At 33.8% G+C, this 14670-nt stretch overlaps 2 protein-coding genes across 2 annotated transcripts; both read left to right on the forward strand.

The window, feature by feature from the left end:
* Positions 1–1163: 1163 nt before the first annotated feature.
* On the forward strand, positions 1164–7529 carry otop1 (otopetrin 1). The gene is made up of 6 exons (XM_015344791.2): positions 1164–1866; positions 2389–2525; positions 2984–3042; positions 3401–3531; positions 4765–5678; positions 6568–7529. Exons 1-6 carry the CDS (start codon positions 1497–1499, stop codon positions 6736–6738), a joined length of 1782 nt encoding a protein of 593 aa, XP_015200277.1. The 5' UTR covers positions 1164–1496; the 3' UTR covers positions 6739–7529.
* A 3386-nt stretch (positions 7530–10915) lies between these two features.
* Positions 10916–14375, forward strand: drd5a (dopamine receptor D5a). The gene has a single exon (XM_015344793.2). The coding sequence runs from the start codon at positions 11390–11392 to the stop codon at positions 12758–12760; it is 1371 nt and encodes a 456-aa protein (XP_015200279.1). The 5' UTR covers positions 10916–11389; the 3' UTR covers positions 12761–14375.
* Positions 14376–14670: the final 295 nt, after the last annotated feature.

Genomic DNA, 14670 nt, shown 5'->3' on the forward strand with positions numbered 1-14670 from the left:
AGATTAAAACATTTTAGTCTGAGTATTTTAAAGCAATCTAACAAACTTTAATCCTATGTTTTTTATACCTAAACAGGAATTAAGCTAATGAAGCTGTAATGAGGAGTTAAGAATTCTGGGATAAGGTCGAGTATATGGCAGAATTTTAATTGAGCGTCCATAACCAAATGTAAATAATAGTAATATCTACTGAAAATGTTTAATCCAGCTAATTTCTCCAATGTTGAACAGACACGTATACCGATGAGTCTCCGGTAAAGACAAAATATTGAAAATAAATATATACTTCAGTAGCTCCTTTCTTAAAACAAGCTCTGTATACTGTCTCCGATTACCAGAATGTTTCTGCCTTGTCAGCAGTCCAACTATTGTTTAAGGATTTTCTTCTTGTTCACTTATTCCGAGCTAATATTCTATTAAACCTTGCAAGGAGACTTTAATTAAAATAAAAAAATGAGATACATATGACTCAGCAAATGCTGAACACATCAAAGGTGTCGTGTAATTTTACAAAGACGGAAACATAAAGAACCATTGTAGATTTTAACTTTGTAACCCGATTCTGTATTTAGGAAATGGTTACGTCCTTACCATGGGAGAAAAGGTAGTAAAGGGTTACGTACAGTATAAGAAAAACCGAAATAGTGGGAGACTCTCTGGAAGCATTTTGGATGTTTCTTTCTGGTTTTTCAGTGCTACATCCCGAAAATGCACTGTAGATACATTATAACAAGTTGAGAGTAAAACGGAAACGTTTTCTGCGATTGTTCTCAACGTATTTCATCAGAAGGATGGACGAGTTACCATTATTTGAAGAAGAAGCTTTCAAACCTCTCTAAAGGAAATTTTAACCATCCAGCTGAACAATCTCCGATAAAATATTAGTTCATAGGATTTTATTTGGAGTAGAAAAACCTTAAAGGGACACTGTACCTTTATCAAAATTCGAATTTGATTTCACAGTCAGAAGGTGAATATTTGAATATCACGTATTTTGTAATGACTCGAAGCATCATGGTTGTGTAAAGAAACAGTGTGGACTAAATCAAAGATTGCCTCTAACAGCAGATCGATTCTGGAAAAAAAAACTTGTGACAAGTTCAATGATGCGGACTGAAGCAACTGGTAACTGAAATTCTATCTATTCTGCATAATCTCAGTGACTCAGCAAACAAGGTATAAAAGAAGGGGTATGAAGTAATTTTAGTCAAATATTTCCTCAATCACAAAAGGTTGATTTTTCCAATCATTATAAACCTAGACCGCTTAATACGCTTTCAAGTAAATGAAACAAGCCAACTATAACTAATCTATTAGTTCTTGGTTGGGAAAAGAACCTAATTTAACATGCGAGTCTTTCGGTTTTCTTTTTCTTTTCCTTCGTCTTAATTACAAAAATACAAAACTTCCGATTTGGCGTTAACAAATGCATATAAACTAGATTTTACTAATATTCTTTTTTTTTCAAGAATTTGGAGCCTGTAGAATTGGGTGCCATGGTGGAACACGGTGGGCTGGATATTACGTGCCTCAACAGGAATTGTCATAATTCTGCTGCACCTACCCTGGGCAAAGAAAAGAAAATATTCAGGAATTTCAAAACAAGTTTTACAAATGACTACCCCCAGAAAAACGCAGAAATCATAAGCGGCCAGTACGGAGTCAATTTGCTCTTGGTCGGTGTATCCTTGATGTTCTCGTTATCGCACCGTGGCAGCTCTGTCAAAGAAGAGCACCTCTTGTCTTTTCTCATCACTCTCATGGTCCTGCAACTCATGTGGATGCTCTGGTATGTCATCAGAAAAGACAGCCAAAACAGCCCAGTCTTGGAGAAGGATGTACAAGCGGGGACAAGCTGGTTAAGAGGTAGAATAACTTCATTGCGCTCCATTAGGCAGAATTAGATCTATTAGATTTAATTGCATTTAATCGATTAATAGCGAATTATGTTTACAGTATGTCATTTAATAATATAAACATATTTCATTAATGAATCATTAATCTCTATTAATGTTTAGTTAATCTGATTTGAAAACTTCCGTAGTACTGTCATTGATATGCTAATTTGCTATACAGACAGTATATATGTTTAACCTCATCTTAAGTGACAAAAAACTTTTGATTTCTACTTATATTACCATATAATTATGGGAAATTGTCTATTTTTAAATGTTCTGTTTAATTATGGTGTGAAAGATAACGCAAATACTGTAGTAGTAACTAATAAAAACGCACGCATCAAACAAGTTATATATATCTAAGTTGATACAAAATTGCATAAAAATCTCGGTCTTAGCATTTTAGATTGGTTTATTTTTAAACAAGACTACCCCACCCTTTTGAAAAATTGACAATAAAAATAGGAATATATTTTCTTTTTCTTTTTAGGAGGGCTAACTTTACTTGCTTTGATCTCGCTAATTATGGATGCTTTCCGAATTGGACATTTTGTTGGATATAAAGCTTGTTTATCAGCAGCTGTGGGTGTTTACCCTGTAATTCATGCTGTTCATACAATTTCACAGGTAAGACAGTGTTTATAATTTGAGGTGTGTCAAGACAAAAAACCAGTCACTTTTATAAATGTATCAGGTTTATTTTGTAATACTTTCCAACTGATGCATTTTTTCTGTATTTTGTAAAAGGATCAGGGTTGTCCTCCTTAGGAATAATATGGCTTTGTTCTCTGGACAGACACTTTGCTCATTACCATTGTGCACGTTCAACCTTGTACTTTCAAAATCCCACAGGCACAGCTAGGAAATAACCTCTTAAATCAATGGTTTAAGTATGACACATGAGAAGTACCCATTCTTTTATACTTGATCCGACTGTCAAGTGGATCTATATATACACTTTAATTAGTTGTTCTATTTTCTCCATAAATTAATTCATTGTCATTTTACTTTAAGCACAAGAGACATTTTGTACCTACAGTTTGTATTTAGTTTATCATTAAGATGTCTAATTTGTCCTGTATTAGGTACATTTCCTTTGGTTTCATATTAAGGATGTGATCAAGACATCTGAGACCTTTGAAAGGTACATGAACTATAACAATATACTCTGTTTATGCAATTTTGCAAAATATTTTAGTGCCATTACTATAGTAATTATTATTAATTATTAGTATTTAATTTAATTGCATAAATAATTTAATATCATGTGAAAATACTTGCAAAAGTGTACATACTGTAGCATGATTGATGAGAATAATGAAGTGTTATTTATATTTGTTTTTTTTTATTAAGAAATTAATTAAAATGACTCATACTATCTAACCTGGTGTATTCTTTTTCATTCAATTTTACTAAAATTTATAATTTGCTTAAATTTGCATACATTTAAAGTATGCAGGCAAACATCTTTGTATTCTAAAAATAAGAAATTTGTCTCATAGGTTTGGAGTAATTCATGCAGTCTTTACAAATCTACTTTTATGGTGTAACGGAGTGATGTCTGAAGCTGAACATTTTTTAAATGAGCACAAAAGAAGATTGTCATCGCTTGGCTATGTAAATGGCACATTAGGTAAGAATCAAATAATTACATGTAAAAAATTACAAATGCACAGTAATTCACATGACTTTGGCTAACCTATGTGTTTAACATCAAAGCACTAAATGAAACTAGGTGGGAGACCCAGACTTACTGTTACTCATGGTACATGTTTTACAGAGCTCTTTGGCACATTGCATTGCCTAATCTAAATGAAGACCTGTTAGAGGTCCTGTGGTGAAATTAAACATTTATTTTTTCAGCTTGATTGTTTTACAGAAAAAATACTCTTACTAAGATGTCTTCTATACAGTAGGTTATTATTAAAACAAAAACAATCGCAACAGTGACAGCAACAACAGCAGTGATGAAAATAATAATAATAATAATAATAATAATAATACATTCATATGAAGGCCACCTCAGGCCACTTTTCCTAGATTTTTTAAAAGCAAAATTATTGCTGAAATTATGTTGATTTATTTAGGTTTTCTATATTTAGATTTGTATTGCTTTAACAGCAAGTTATTACAGTCGTTTCACAAATTTATAAGTGTTAAATGCTTCTTTGTTCATGATTTTGTTTAATTAAACTCTGTGTTGCAGAGCTCTACTCAAGCAACACATAGACTTTGATGTTTTGGAGACAGAGATTTATTGTCATTACCAATCATTCAACTGCTCAGACATAACATTTAGCCTTATCAAAGGATTCCTGTATTATTTTTTTTTTGACTAGACTTACATTTTCTCTCTTTATAGTTTAGTTATACTCAAAGAACAAAAGAGTCACACTTGAGCTGAGCTGTTAGTTTCCATGGGAATGTTAGTGAAGTCCCAAGTTCCACAGTGTAAAGTGGAGACTGAAAATAAAGAACAAAACTTAATGCAACTTCAGAGGTAAAGGGAGAACTAAAAAGCAAAAGAAAATAAAGGGATTTTGAGTTTTTTTCTGAATGATTATATTCCAGCTTATGTTTTTTAAAACAAATATATTCCCTCACATTAATCATGATTAAAATGTTTTCTTCGAATTAAATCTCAAAATCTGGACCTAGAAAATAGTTTGATTTGTAATCCACATTATTAAGCATTTATATTTGAAGATAAGTCAGTGTGTTATTATTTTATGTTAAGAATCTATTTTGCCATGTACGAATGACATAACATTCCAACCATGAATGTATTGTGTTTAAACTTGGATAGCAGTTAGAGATTTCAATATGCATGATTTATTCTTTATTATTTTTTCTTTTTTCTGCTCAGACAAAGATGATGATCCTCAGTGCAACTGTACTACAAATGCCTGCTCCACATTCTCCAACACCCTTTACTACCTTTTCCCATTTAACATCGAGTATCACATTTTTGTCTCTGTCATGCTTTTTGTCATGTGGAAGAATATTGGGAGAACTATTGACTACCAAAGAAATCATAAAGGTGTAATAAGGACAACTGACCTTGTCATAGGCCCGATCCTGGGACTAATTGCATTTGCTAGTACAATAGCTGTCCTAGTTATATATATAATGCACATAGAAGACTCGGTAGAGACCAGGGAATTAGCAATAGCCATGTTTTATTGGTATGGAATTGTCATGCTGATTTTCATGTGTGCAGCTGGGAGCATTGGCCTACTTATCTTTCGAAGTGATAACTTACCACTGGACTACTCTAAGAACCCATCCAGGAAGCTGGATACTGACTTGCTGTTTGGCTCTTCCATTGGCTCATGGCTCATTTCCTGGTGCAGTATCATTGCAGTGATCTCTGCTGAGAGTTTTCCTAAATACAGATGGACAAACTTTACGTACTCTTTGCTAGTCATATTAGAGAAATACATTCAGAACCTCTTCATTATTGAATCCCTTTACCGAAAACAGAGCGTGAGTGAGAAGGATCAGACTGAGACAAGAGCAGAGGTTTTATCAGTGACAGGTAGTAGCAATCTCTCTCTGGCTCCACCCTACAATGGTATAATCAACAGAGCATTTGAGGATCAAGATAAAGTGTGTGCCTCTCTGGAAAATGATCAAGAAGGTAATAGACAAGTATACAGCTATCCAAGAAGGCTCCCAGAAGTTTCAATTTCAGCACCAAAGAGAAGGTCTGCAAAACTAAACAAGAGGAGAAAAGCTCTGAAGAACATTGCCGTGTTTCTGTTCCTGTGCAACATTTCGGTAAGATCACGTGTTTTTCAAACTGGATTTTTACAGAAGAAGCTGGTATATTTCAATACTAACATAAGATAGGTTTTAAGATTATTACAATAAACTAAAAGGATACAAGGCATGTTTTTATTATCATTCAGCATAAAAGAAAATCATTTAACCTGCATGCTCCTAATACTTTACAGCGAAATTATATGAAGTGCATGAATAGCTAGCTGTGTGTTTTTGCAGTTTCCAAAACAATGCTTTTATTTGAGTTTGGCAGGTACCACTGTGAGTTTAGCACAACACAGCAGAAGAAAACAGCTCCACAATTTTTAAGTAAAATTTGAAACTTGAAGTTACTCGATGATGCTGTTCTGGTGGCAGGACTGATCATAATACATAAAACAAAACACAATGCGTGCACAGGCAAATTCCTCCATTACATAACAGCATCCCATAATGAGAGATTGCACCTAGAAGGACATCCACCAGTTCCAACCTCAGGCGCAACATATGTGAGAGAGACAAAAAGTCCATCACAGGGCACACACAGACACAACCATGCACACACTCACACCAAGCCAGTTTTCCCAGAAGCCAATTAACCTCCCAGTTCTACAAGTATGTTTTTAGATTGTGGGAGGAAACTGGATCACCCGAGGAAACCTGTGCAAACACGGGGAGAACATATAAACTCCATGCAAATAGCACCCTAGGAATTGAACCCCAGCACTGCAAGGCTGCAGTGCTAACCACTGTGCCACCATGCCACCCAAATTCAATAAATAAAAGGAGGTTGATAGTTTTTCAGAGAATGAAATGTTTTCTCTTGTATTTGTGAATATTTGAATTAATCTGCCTTGTTAACTAAAGTTCTGCACTCTAATGTTTTTGTTCTTTCCTTCTTTTAAAGCTCTGGATATTGCCAGCATTTGGGTGTCGCCCACAATATGATAATGGCTTGGAAGAAGAAACATTTGGCGTCACAACATGGACTACAATCCTCAACTTTGCCATGCCAATGAGCCTTTTTTACCGCATGCATTCAGTTGCTTCACTTTTTGAAGTACTCAGAAAAGTTTAAAACAAGAAAACATTTTTGCAGACACGGAATTAACTTATATATATTAAATATTACCAATATTACTGGTAATTACGTAAAGAGAAGGTCTTTATTAACCACTAGGCAAACTGTTCATCCCACAATAAATTATTTACATGAGAAGTTTTCCTACAGTTGATAAATCAGGCACTGTGGTTCAGTTACAGTTGATGGTTTAGAATAAGATGGTAATATTAATAGCCAGACTCAGATTTCAATACTGGTGCTTTTTGTTCTGTTTCATGTGATTAACAATATAGAATATACAGTATATACATGATATATCTGAGTTGTACTTTATTTTCTTATGTGTTTCAAATTATTTATAATATTCACACTCTTGGAATAATCATTATCACAACATACATGTAAATGTAAGTACACTTTTCATAAAGGCAGTGTAAATATTAGTAGTTTATGTCACCTGTAATTCCTGCAAAATCCAAAATGTAATGACTTGCATGTTGACATTATTTTGCATCTCCTCTGAAATTCCCTCTTTTAATTCTTTATATATGGTTATTTACCATATTCATATGGTATTTCACGAGAAACAGTGCAATATGTAAATGTTTTCAATATACTAAAGCCTATGCAGTAAATATATCTTTTCTGAAGTCATTCCTTCATCCTCACCCTCAGTTCTTTTGAAAAGTATAGTTCGAACAATGAAAAAATCATAAAAAATAATTACAATGATAATAAACATCTATCTACATTGTTTTTCAAGCTGTATAATGCACTATAAGTAACTTCTTTGATTGGGAATTTCCAGTGCCTGCTATTAAAGTAAACCTGTATGATGAAGCAGAAAAAATGAAGAAAAAAAACAGTTATTGAATGGATTGTATAAAAGATTTAAAAGTCCAAATGCAAACATCCAAAGTCCTTGTTTCTTCAATGTGAATTTAGAAGTCATCAAACTTTCAGTTTGTTATAAATGCAATGCAGTATTCAAATTTTGTGTGTGCAAATATGTGTATCATATGATAAATACACTTCTAAACATTCATTTAAAGTTAAATTGACATCTTCCTGGAATCAGGTCCATCAGTAATCGTAGTTCCTGAATTCCAGTTTTTATCTTATTCCCCCTATTAAGAAATCTGTGACTACATTTGATAGGAAAAAGTACAATATCAGTTTGTTTTTTTAAATTCACGATATTTAACTTTAATACCCAGCAATAGATAATTCAGAGAAATTACAGCTATAAATGTGGTACCTGGGCAGAGTTAAATACAAATTAAGCTATAATAGTTTTTTTATTGAAAATTTGTTCTGACATTGAGAAAATACATGAACATAACCACTAATAATATGCTGCATTCCTAAAAGTATTATTTCCTTATATGTGCTCTTTTTGAATCATATTATATAAATCCTGAATTGGTAGACAGTACATTAGATTAAATGCATTTCCATTATTTTTTCCACCCTCTGTTTATGTTTGCAAAACATCATGAAACTTGAATGTGAAGCCTGCATAAACCTGTTACTTATTCATAGGCTCCTTGTAATTTTACAATTTTACAGTTGTTGCCTTCAAACATTGTAAACCAGGAAAGAGACTAACATTTACAGGGCTGGGGTTTTGTGACATAAACTGGGTGCAACTCTTCGTATTTGAATTTGAACAAGTATCATTATTGTATTAATCATTTTAACATAATCTCTAATACACTACATGCTTGAAATCAACAGCTCCTCTGACACTGTGGAGCCAAAATGTTTTCTATCTCAAAAATTATGTTTTGGATAAAAACAAAATAAAGAGGACATGAACAGGAAGATTTCCAAAACCTTTTGCTCAAGTGTACAATTTGCTCCACACTTTCAAACACCAGATAATCTCTGCTAATTTCCAAAACTACATTCATCCATCTACTGTCAGCAAGCTTCCTATATCTGATAGGGGTCACACAACAACCCAAAACCTGTCTCAGAAGCATAGTGTACATAGCAGGATGAGATGCCAGTCCATTGCAGGGCACAAATACATTTTGCAGACATCAATTATCTTTTGGAGTTTGGAAAAAAAGAGCGCCCAGAGCACAGAAGAACGCAAGAAAAAAAAAAACATGCAAATGCCACTTAGAAGATACACCAGACTATAGTATAACTGAACCCTTGTCCCAAGATGCTGTGATGCAGCAAATATATACAGTACATCTAGCCACCATACACCCTCAAAAACTACTTTTATTGAATAAAAACATTAACAATATCTAAATGGTAAATTGTCTTGTGAGGTTTTATTTTTTTTTTTACGTTTACACAGTTTCAGTAACCGGGGAGCAAAACCTGCAGAACAGCATACGTCTAACGTTAACGCTACCACATAAACATTATTTCAATAAAATGAATGACAAACAAAACCACTAGGTGGCGACAAAATGTTTTATTTTCGTCATCATGCACTCTTACGCATATCTACTTAATACTTTATTCATCTTTAATGGAGTACCTTAATGACAACCAGTCACTGTTGATGCTGTTTCCTTACTGTCAAGATGCTACCTTTGAACCACTGTACTCTTTGCTAATTGGGGACAGGTCTAAATTGAAGGGCACCCTCGATAAAATGGGAATCATGGTTTTACAGTATATTGCAAACTACAAATAAGAGACTATACAAACATACACGGGTAACCCAGTATTGCTAAGTGTAGTTACTTTTTCTAACATAATTTATACGGAGCATAAAAATGCAACAGATACGACTTGTTCCATTGAATTGCGTTTTGTATACCTTTCAGGATTTTTATTTAAAAAAATGTGTTGCAAGTTATTTTTGCTAAAATTCCATAGATATCTGTAGCTATTATAGTCACATATTTCATTGTGATTATATGCATACGGACGCAAATGCGCAATGTACAAATGTTTTATATATGTATATGTCTTTTGTACGTCCTCCTTGACACACTTTTATCTTGATAATACGGATGTTTGTCCCCAAATGAACACCAGTAAGGTAGACGAATTGAAACTACAACAGTCCTTTCTTAATCCTCTTTTCACTCTTTTTATGGTAGGATTTCTTGGCAGCTGTTGTAAGAAATGTGTCAGAAAAGTACAGTAAATATCTGGGGTTCATGCGCAGCTATGCGTTTTATATTTCAAAAGGATTTGCGCTACGATTGTTAAGAAAAACACGTTGATCAAGTTGTGGAGGATTTGTTTGAATTCTTACAGGATTATTTCAATGCAAAGCTGGCCAAACAAAATAGCGAGAGAGAAAAACTTTATCGTTTTTAGTAATTGTAATTTAACCCTTGGTTACAATCCGTGGTTTTTAAGAATATCGCAGTTTGCTTACTGTCAAATCTCTAAATGTAGCTACTGTAAATGTCGTTTTTGAGAGAACACTCAAGCTCCTTAAAAAAAAACCAACTCTTCAGTACCATGGATAGCTCTAAACTCGCAGTTGCTGATAAAACAAGGCAGCTAATTAAGACCAAAGATCACATGATCGTACCCAATCAACAAAACCTGTGGTAAATTTAATAAACTCTGAACTTAATTTAAATATGTCAAAGAGAAGATACCTTCTGTGCTCCAGGTTTGACATGCTTAACCCGAGCCTCTGCTGCATTACTTATTATTAGTATTTTTTTATTATATTGTTATGTAGTTATGATGTTATTCAAGTGATTTTTAAAGTTACTGTTCCTAAGGTATTCTTAATATGTGATGTCTATATTCAAATACAGTGATTCAGTTTTTCTTTTCTTTGATATATTTTCTTTTTAATAAAGCCTCAATGTAATTAATGTATTAATGCATCAATATGATATTCAGTATATACAGTATAGTGCGTTAGTACATATCATTATATAGTGTATAGCTACTGTAGATTTAGGAACGAAAATGCCTACACTAACTTCAGCCTCTTACAGTGTCAAATCCACAGGTTTTCATTTTTTGTTGTTTCTCAGTAGGTCGTGTCTCGTCAGTTAAATACGACAGTGAAGTCGTCATCATCGTCTATAATTTACGCAATCATATACTGTATGCTCCCTTTCAGCCATGCTTTGATGTGCCCATCTTGCCTTGAATAAATTAGATGCAACTAGATAGAATTAAATAGGACATTACAAGGTGCATATTAGAATTAAAGCAAGTACGTTTTATTAAGTGATCAATAAAGGTTACAAACAAATACTTCAAAATGAAATATTTACAGAATGTTTTCATGAAACACGTTTTATCAGTAGTGACGTGATAGCCGAGCGAATGGTCTGGCTTTGGACAATGCCTATTGGAAATGGGTAAACGGTAGGCACCAATTCTTAGCACACTTGTCACGGTTACCCCGTGCTTCAGAGGATTTGATTTTCAGACAAAGCTTTTACCAAGCATGGTGCCTCATTACTTCTATGTTTTCTTGCTTGAAGAATATCATCAGGCAAGAAGGTAAAACAGTACTCTTGCTAGCAATGTGGCAGCAAAACCTTGCAGGACGCGCAATGCCTCAGTTTGGTCCTTTAGTGCTTGACCAGCCTTCAGGTAATAAGAATTTTTGAGCTGAAAAAACAAGCATGGCTTCGAAGGAGAACGGAGCTTGCTGTCAGATAACTCCTTCTTAGACAGCAAAGAGAAATTCAGAGCTTTTACACTTCAGAAATTCATGGAGACTCCGGCGAAATACTACTCAGAGCAGGAAAGTCACTCTGTTCCATTTTCTCTGGGAGAAATAATGTGGAACACCACCGAATCGGAGGCAACAACTGATGGCAGAAAGGAATTGATAGTCCGGACGGTAACTGGATGCTTGCTTTCCTTGCTTATCTTGTGGACACTGTTAGGAAACATTCTGGTATGTTCCGCTGTGCTTAAGTTCAGACACTTGCGAACTAAAGTAACAAATATATTCATCGTGTCTTTGGCTGTATCGGATTTGTTTGTTGCAGTACTGGTTATGCCATGGAAAGCAGTAGCTGAAGTTGCGGGCTTTTGGCCATTTGGCAGTTTTTGTAACATTTGGGTGGCTTTTGACATTATGTGCTCAACGGCATCAATTCTTAACTTGTGTATTATTAGTGTGGACAGGTATTGGGCTATCTCGAGTCCGTTCCGATACGAAAGAAAAATGACTCAAAGGGTGGCCTTTGTAATGATCAGTGTAACATGGACTCTCTCAGTTCTCATTTCATTCATACCTGTGCAACTGAACTGGCATAAAGCCAGCACAGAGGCAGATGGTGATACAACTAGTGGAGAAAAAACTGAAAATTGTGACTCCAGTCTCAACAGAACATATGCTATATCATCTTCTTTAATAAGCTTCTACATTCCTGTGGCGATTATGATTGTGACTTACACAAGAATATATAGGATTGCCCAGATTCAAATCCGACGGATATCTTCTTTAGAGCGAGCGGCGGAGCACGCACAAAGCTGCAGGAGCAACAGACTAGAATGCCAGCACCATACTTCGCTGAAAACATCAATTAAGAAGGAAACCAAAGTCTTAAAAACTTTGTCGGTGATCATGGGAGTTTTTGTGTGCTGCTGGCTGCCGTTCTTCATTTTAAACTGCATGGTCCCGTTTTGTGACCGACCGTCAACTGATAATAAAGCTGGTCTTCCTTGCGTGAGTGAAACTACTTTTGACGTGTTTGTCTGGTTTGGTTGGACAAACTCTTCCTTAAATCCAATTATCTATGCGTTCAACGCAGACTTCCGAAAAGCCTTTTCTAACCTTTTAGGGTGTCGTAATTTATGTTCAAGCACCGCAGTTGAAACAGTGAACATAAGTAACGAACTAGTTTCATATAACCAAGACACTCTGTTTCATAAAGAAATAGTAACTGCTTATGTAAACATGATTCCGAACGTGGTTGACTGCATTGATGACAACGAAGATACTTTTGACAGGATATCGCAGTTATCTCACAACAATGAAATCGTAACTGATTCAGTTTGTGATTTGGACGACTGTGAAGCCGATATTTGCTTAGACAGAATAACACCTTTCACTCCTAATGGTTTACATTAATGCTTGTTTACATAACAATGACAAAATATTTTTCATTATATAAAGTACATAAGAATGTATTGTTCAGATCTAATGTTTCAGATTCATTATCAAATGAAATTATAAGTAACTGTAATATTGTCAGAGTAGATATATGAATGTTTGACGTTATACATTCTAATGATAAAGTATACAGTATCTGTTTAATGAAATATATATAAATTGTTAAGAATTAACTGTATGTTCAGTTTACTTAGAACGCAGGAACTACGTGAAACATCAGAAAAGTGTATTGTAGAAATTCACACCACATTCCCTAGAGTTCATTGAAAAGAAAAATCATCCTTTACAATAAATTGGCTATTATTATATTTACATTTTGGTATAACAAACTTCACCACAGCTATCTGCAATCCTAATAGTGCAACATTCGTCATGTTTGCTTAAATTAAAGTGAGAGAAGTAAAAAGTAAAAAAAAAGGAAAATCTGAAGCTATTCAGATAGGTAAATACCTATTACCTATTACCATACCTATTCTGATATGCCAGTGATACATGTAGATATTACATTTTAAAGCCTTAGTATGTTTTTGGACTTAACAAAGTGGGTTTTATTTTTAAGAATAAAAAGTCATGTATGTTTGCTCATGAAGTATGCATAATCATGGACTAATGGTAAATATTATTATTTTAAATCACAGAAATGCTTTCTCGACTTGATATTGGGGGTGCATTAATAAGGTTTCTTAAATTGTAAAATGTAAAATGTAACTTTCCGTGTACACATTGGGAAAAATCATACTGTGTGAGCATTAATATAACTGATGTAAATGGTTCACTTGCTTATCCTGTTTGGGGGAATTGAGGAGTATGATACTGAATGTATTTTAATATGAAATATGTAAACATTTTACTTTTTTCTATTATAAATATAAGTAAGTTATAGCACAGTTTTAATGAATTATGACTAAAAGGTGGTTTAGCTAAGAAAAAGCAGCAAAGATCGCGAATATTCAACACTTATAAAGTATTATTGGTTGTAAAATGATGCTGAATATATCAGTAACATAACTGAAAATAATTGCATACATTTCCAAATACAAAATGTACAAATTTATTCATATCATGTAAATACAGTATGTTTAAAATAAATACAGTAAATACAATTCTCTGAATTTTCGTAGTTATCACGTACTGTAGCTGCAGAACGTTTTTTAGAACCTTCTGTATGTCACCTTGATTGTCACTAGGTTGACTAGGTTATTTAAAGAGGTTGAACACAAAAGCAAAACACCCTGTACCCATCATCATTGAGAACATCAGAGTACTATCTAAACTGCTAAAGTAAAAGATCATCAATATCATCAACTAAAAAAAGGTGTTCAAGGTGAATGGTATGGATTCTATCAAGGACTTAACATTTTTAACCAATATATGGAATTATAAAAATGTTTAAGTAGGAGATTCACACCCAAGGTAAACAACGGGAAAACTTAAAAAAAAAAAAAATCATCCGGATACAATGTGTCCAAGACCAAAATCTGAGGCTGACCTTGTGAATCTGGAGCTGTGTCGGGGTGACAACATAAAAAGAAAAGACATCAGAATTTGTTACCTATGCTTTCTGTTTTTTTTATTTGCAGGTAAGACATGAATGTGTACTATTCATCAAACACTATTAACATATAAATAAAATGTGTTGCTCTTATAAAAAACAGTTTGTGTAATTTTAATAAGCATTTGTGTTGTTTTCTTTCCTGTTTGGATAAAGGGGAAGTACTGTAATAATAAAGGAAAAATAGCATTGTGAAGGATCAGTTATAAATATATCTTATTTTTACATACATTCAAACTTCTGCCATAATCTGCTGAAACAGAGAAAACCAGTGTTCAAACATTGACAATGATCTTATTTTTTTAGAGGAAAGTCA

Source organism: Lepisosteus oculatus, chromosome 1 (genome assembly GCF_040954835.1).
Source record: "Lepisosteus oculatus isolate fLepOcu1 chromosome 1, fLepOcu1.hap2, whole genome shotgun sequence".
NCBI lineage: Eukaryota > Metazoa > Chordata > Actinopteri > Semionotiformes > Lepisosteidae > Lepisosteus > Lepisosteus oculatus.

Bases quoted from the DNA above. Each gene is read 5' to 3' on its own strand.
- otop1 (XM_015344791.2), top strand. From the start codon at position 1,497: ATGGTGGAACACGGTGGGCTGGATATTACGTGCCTCAACAGGAATTGT. The intron at 1,867-2,388 runs GTAGAATAACTT...TTTTCTTTTTAG, and splicing joins GGGGACAAGCTGGTTAAGAG to GAGGGCTAACTTTACTTGCT. The intron at 5,679-6,567 runs GTAAGATCACGT...CTTCTTTTAAAG, and splicing joins TGTTCCTGTGCAACATTTCG to CTCTGGATATTGCCAGCATT.
- drd5a (XM_015344793.2), top strand. From the start codon at position 11,390: ATGGAGACTCCGGCGAAATACTACTCAGAGCAGGAAAGTCACTCTGTT.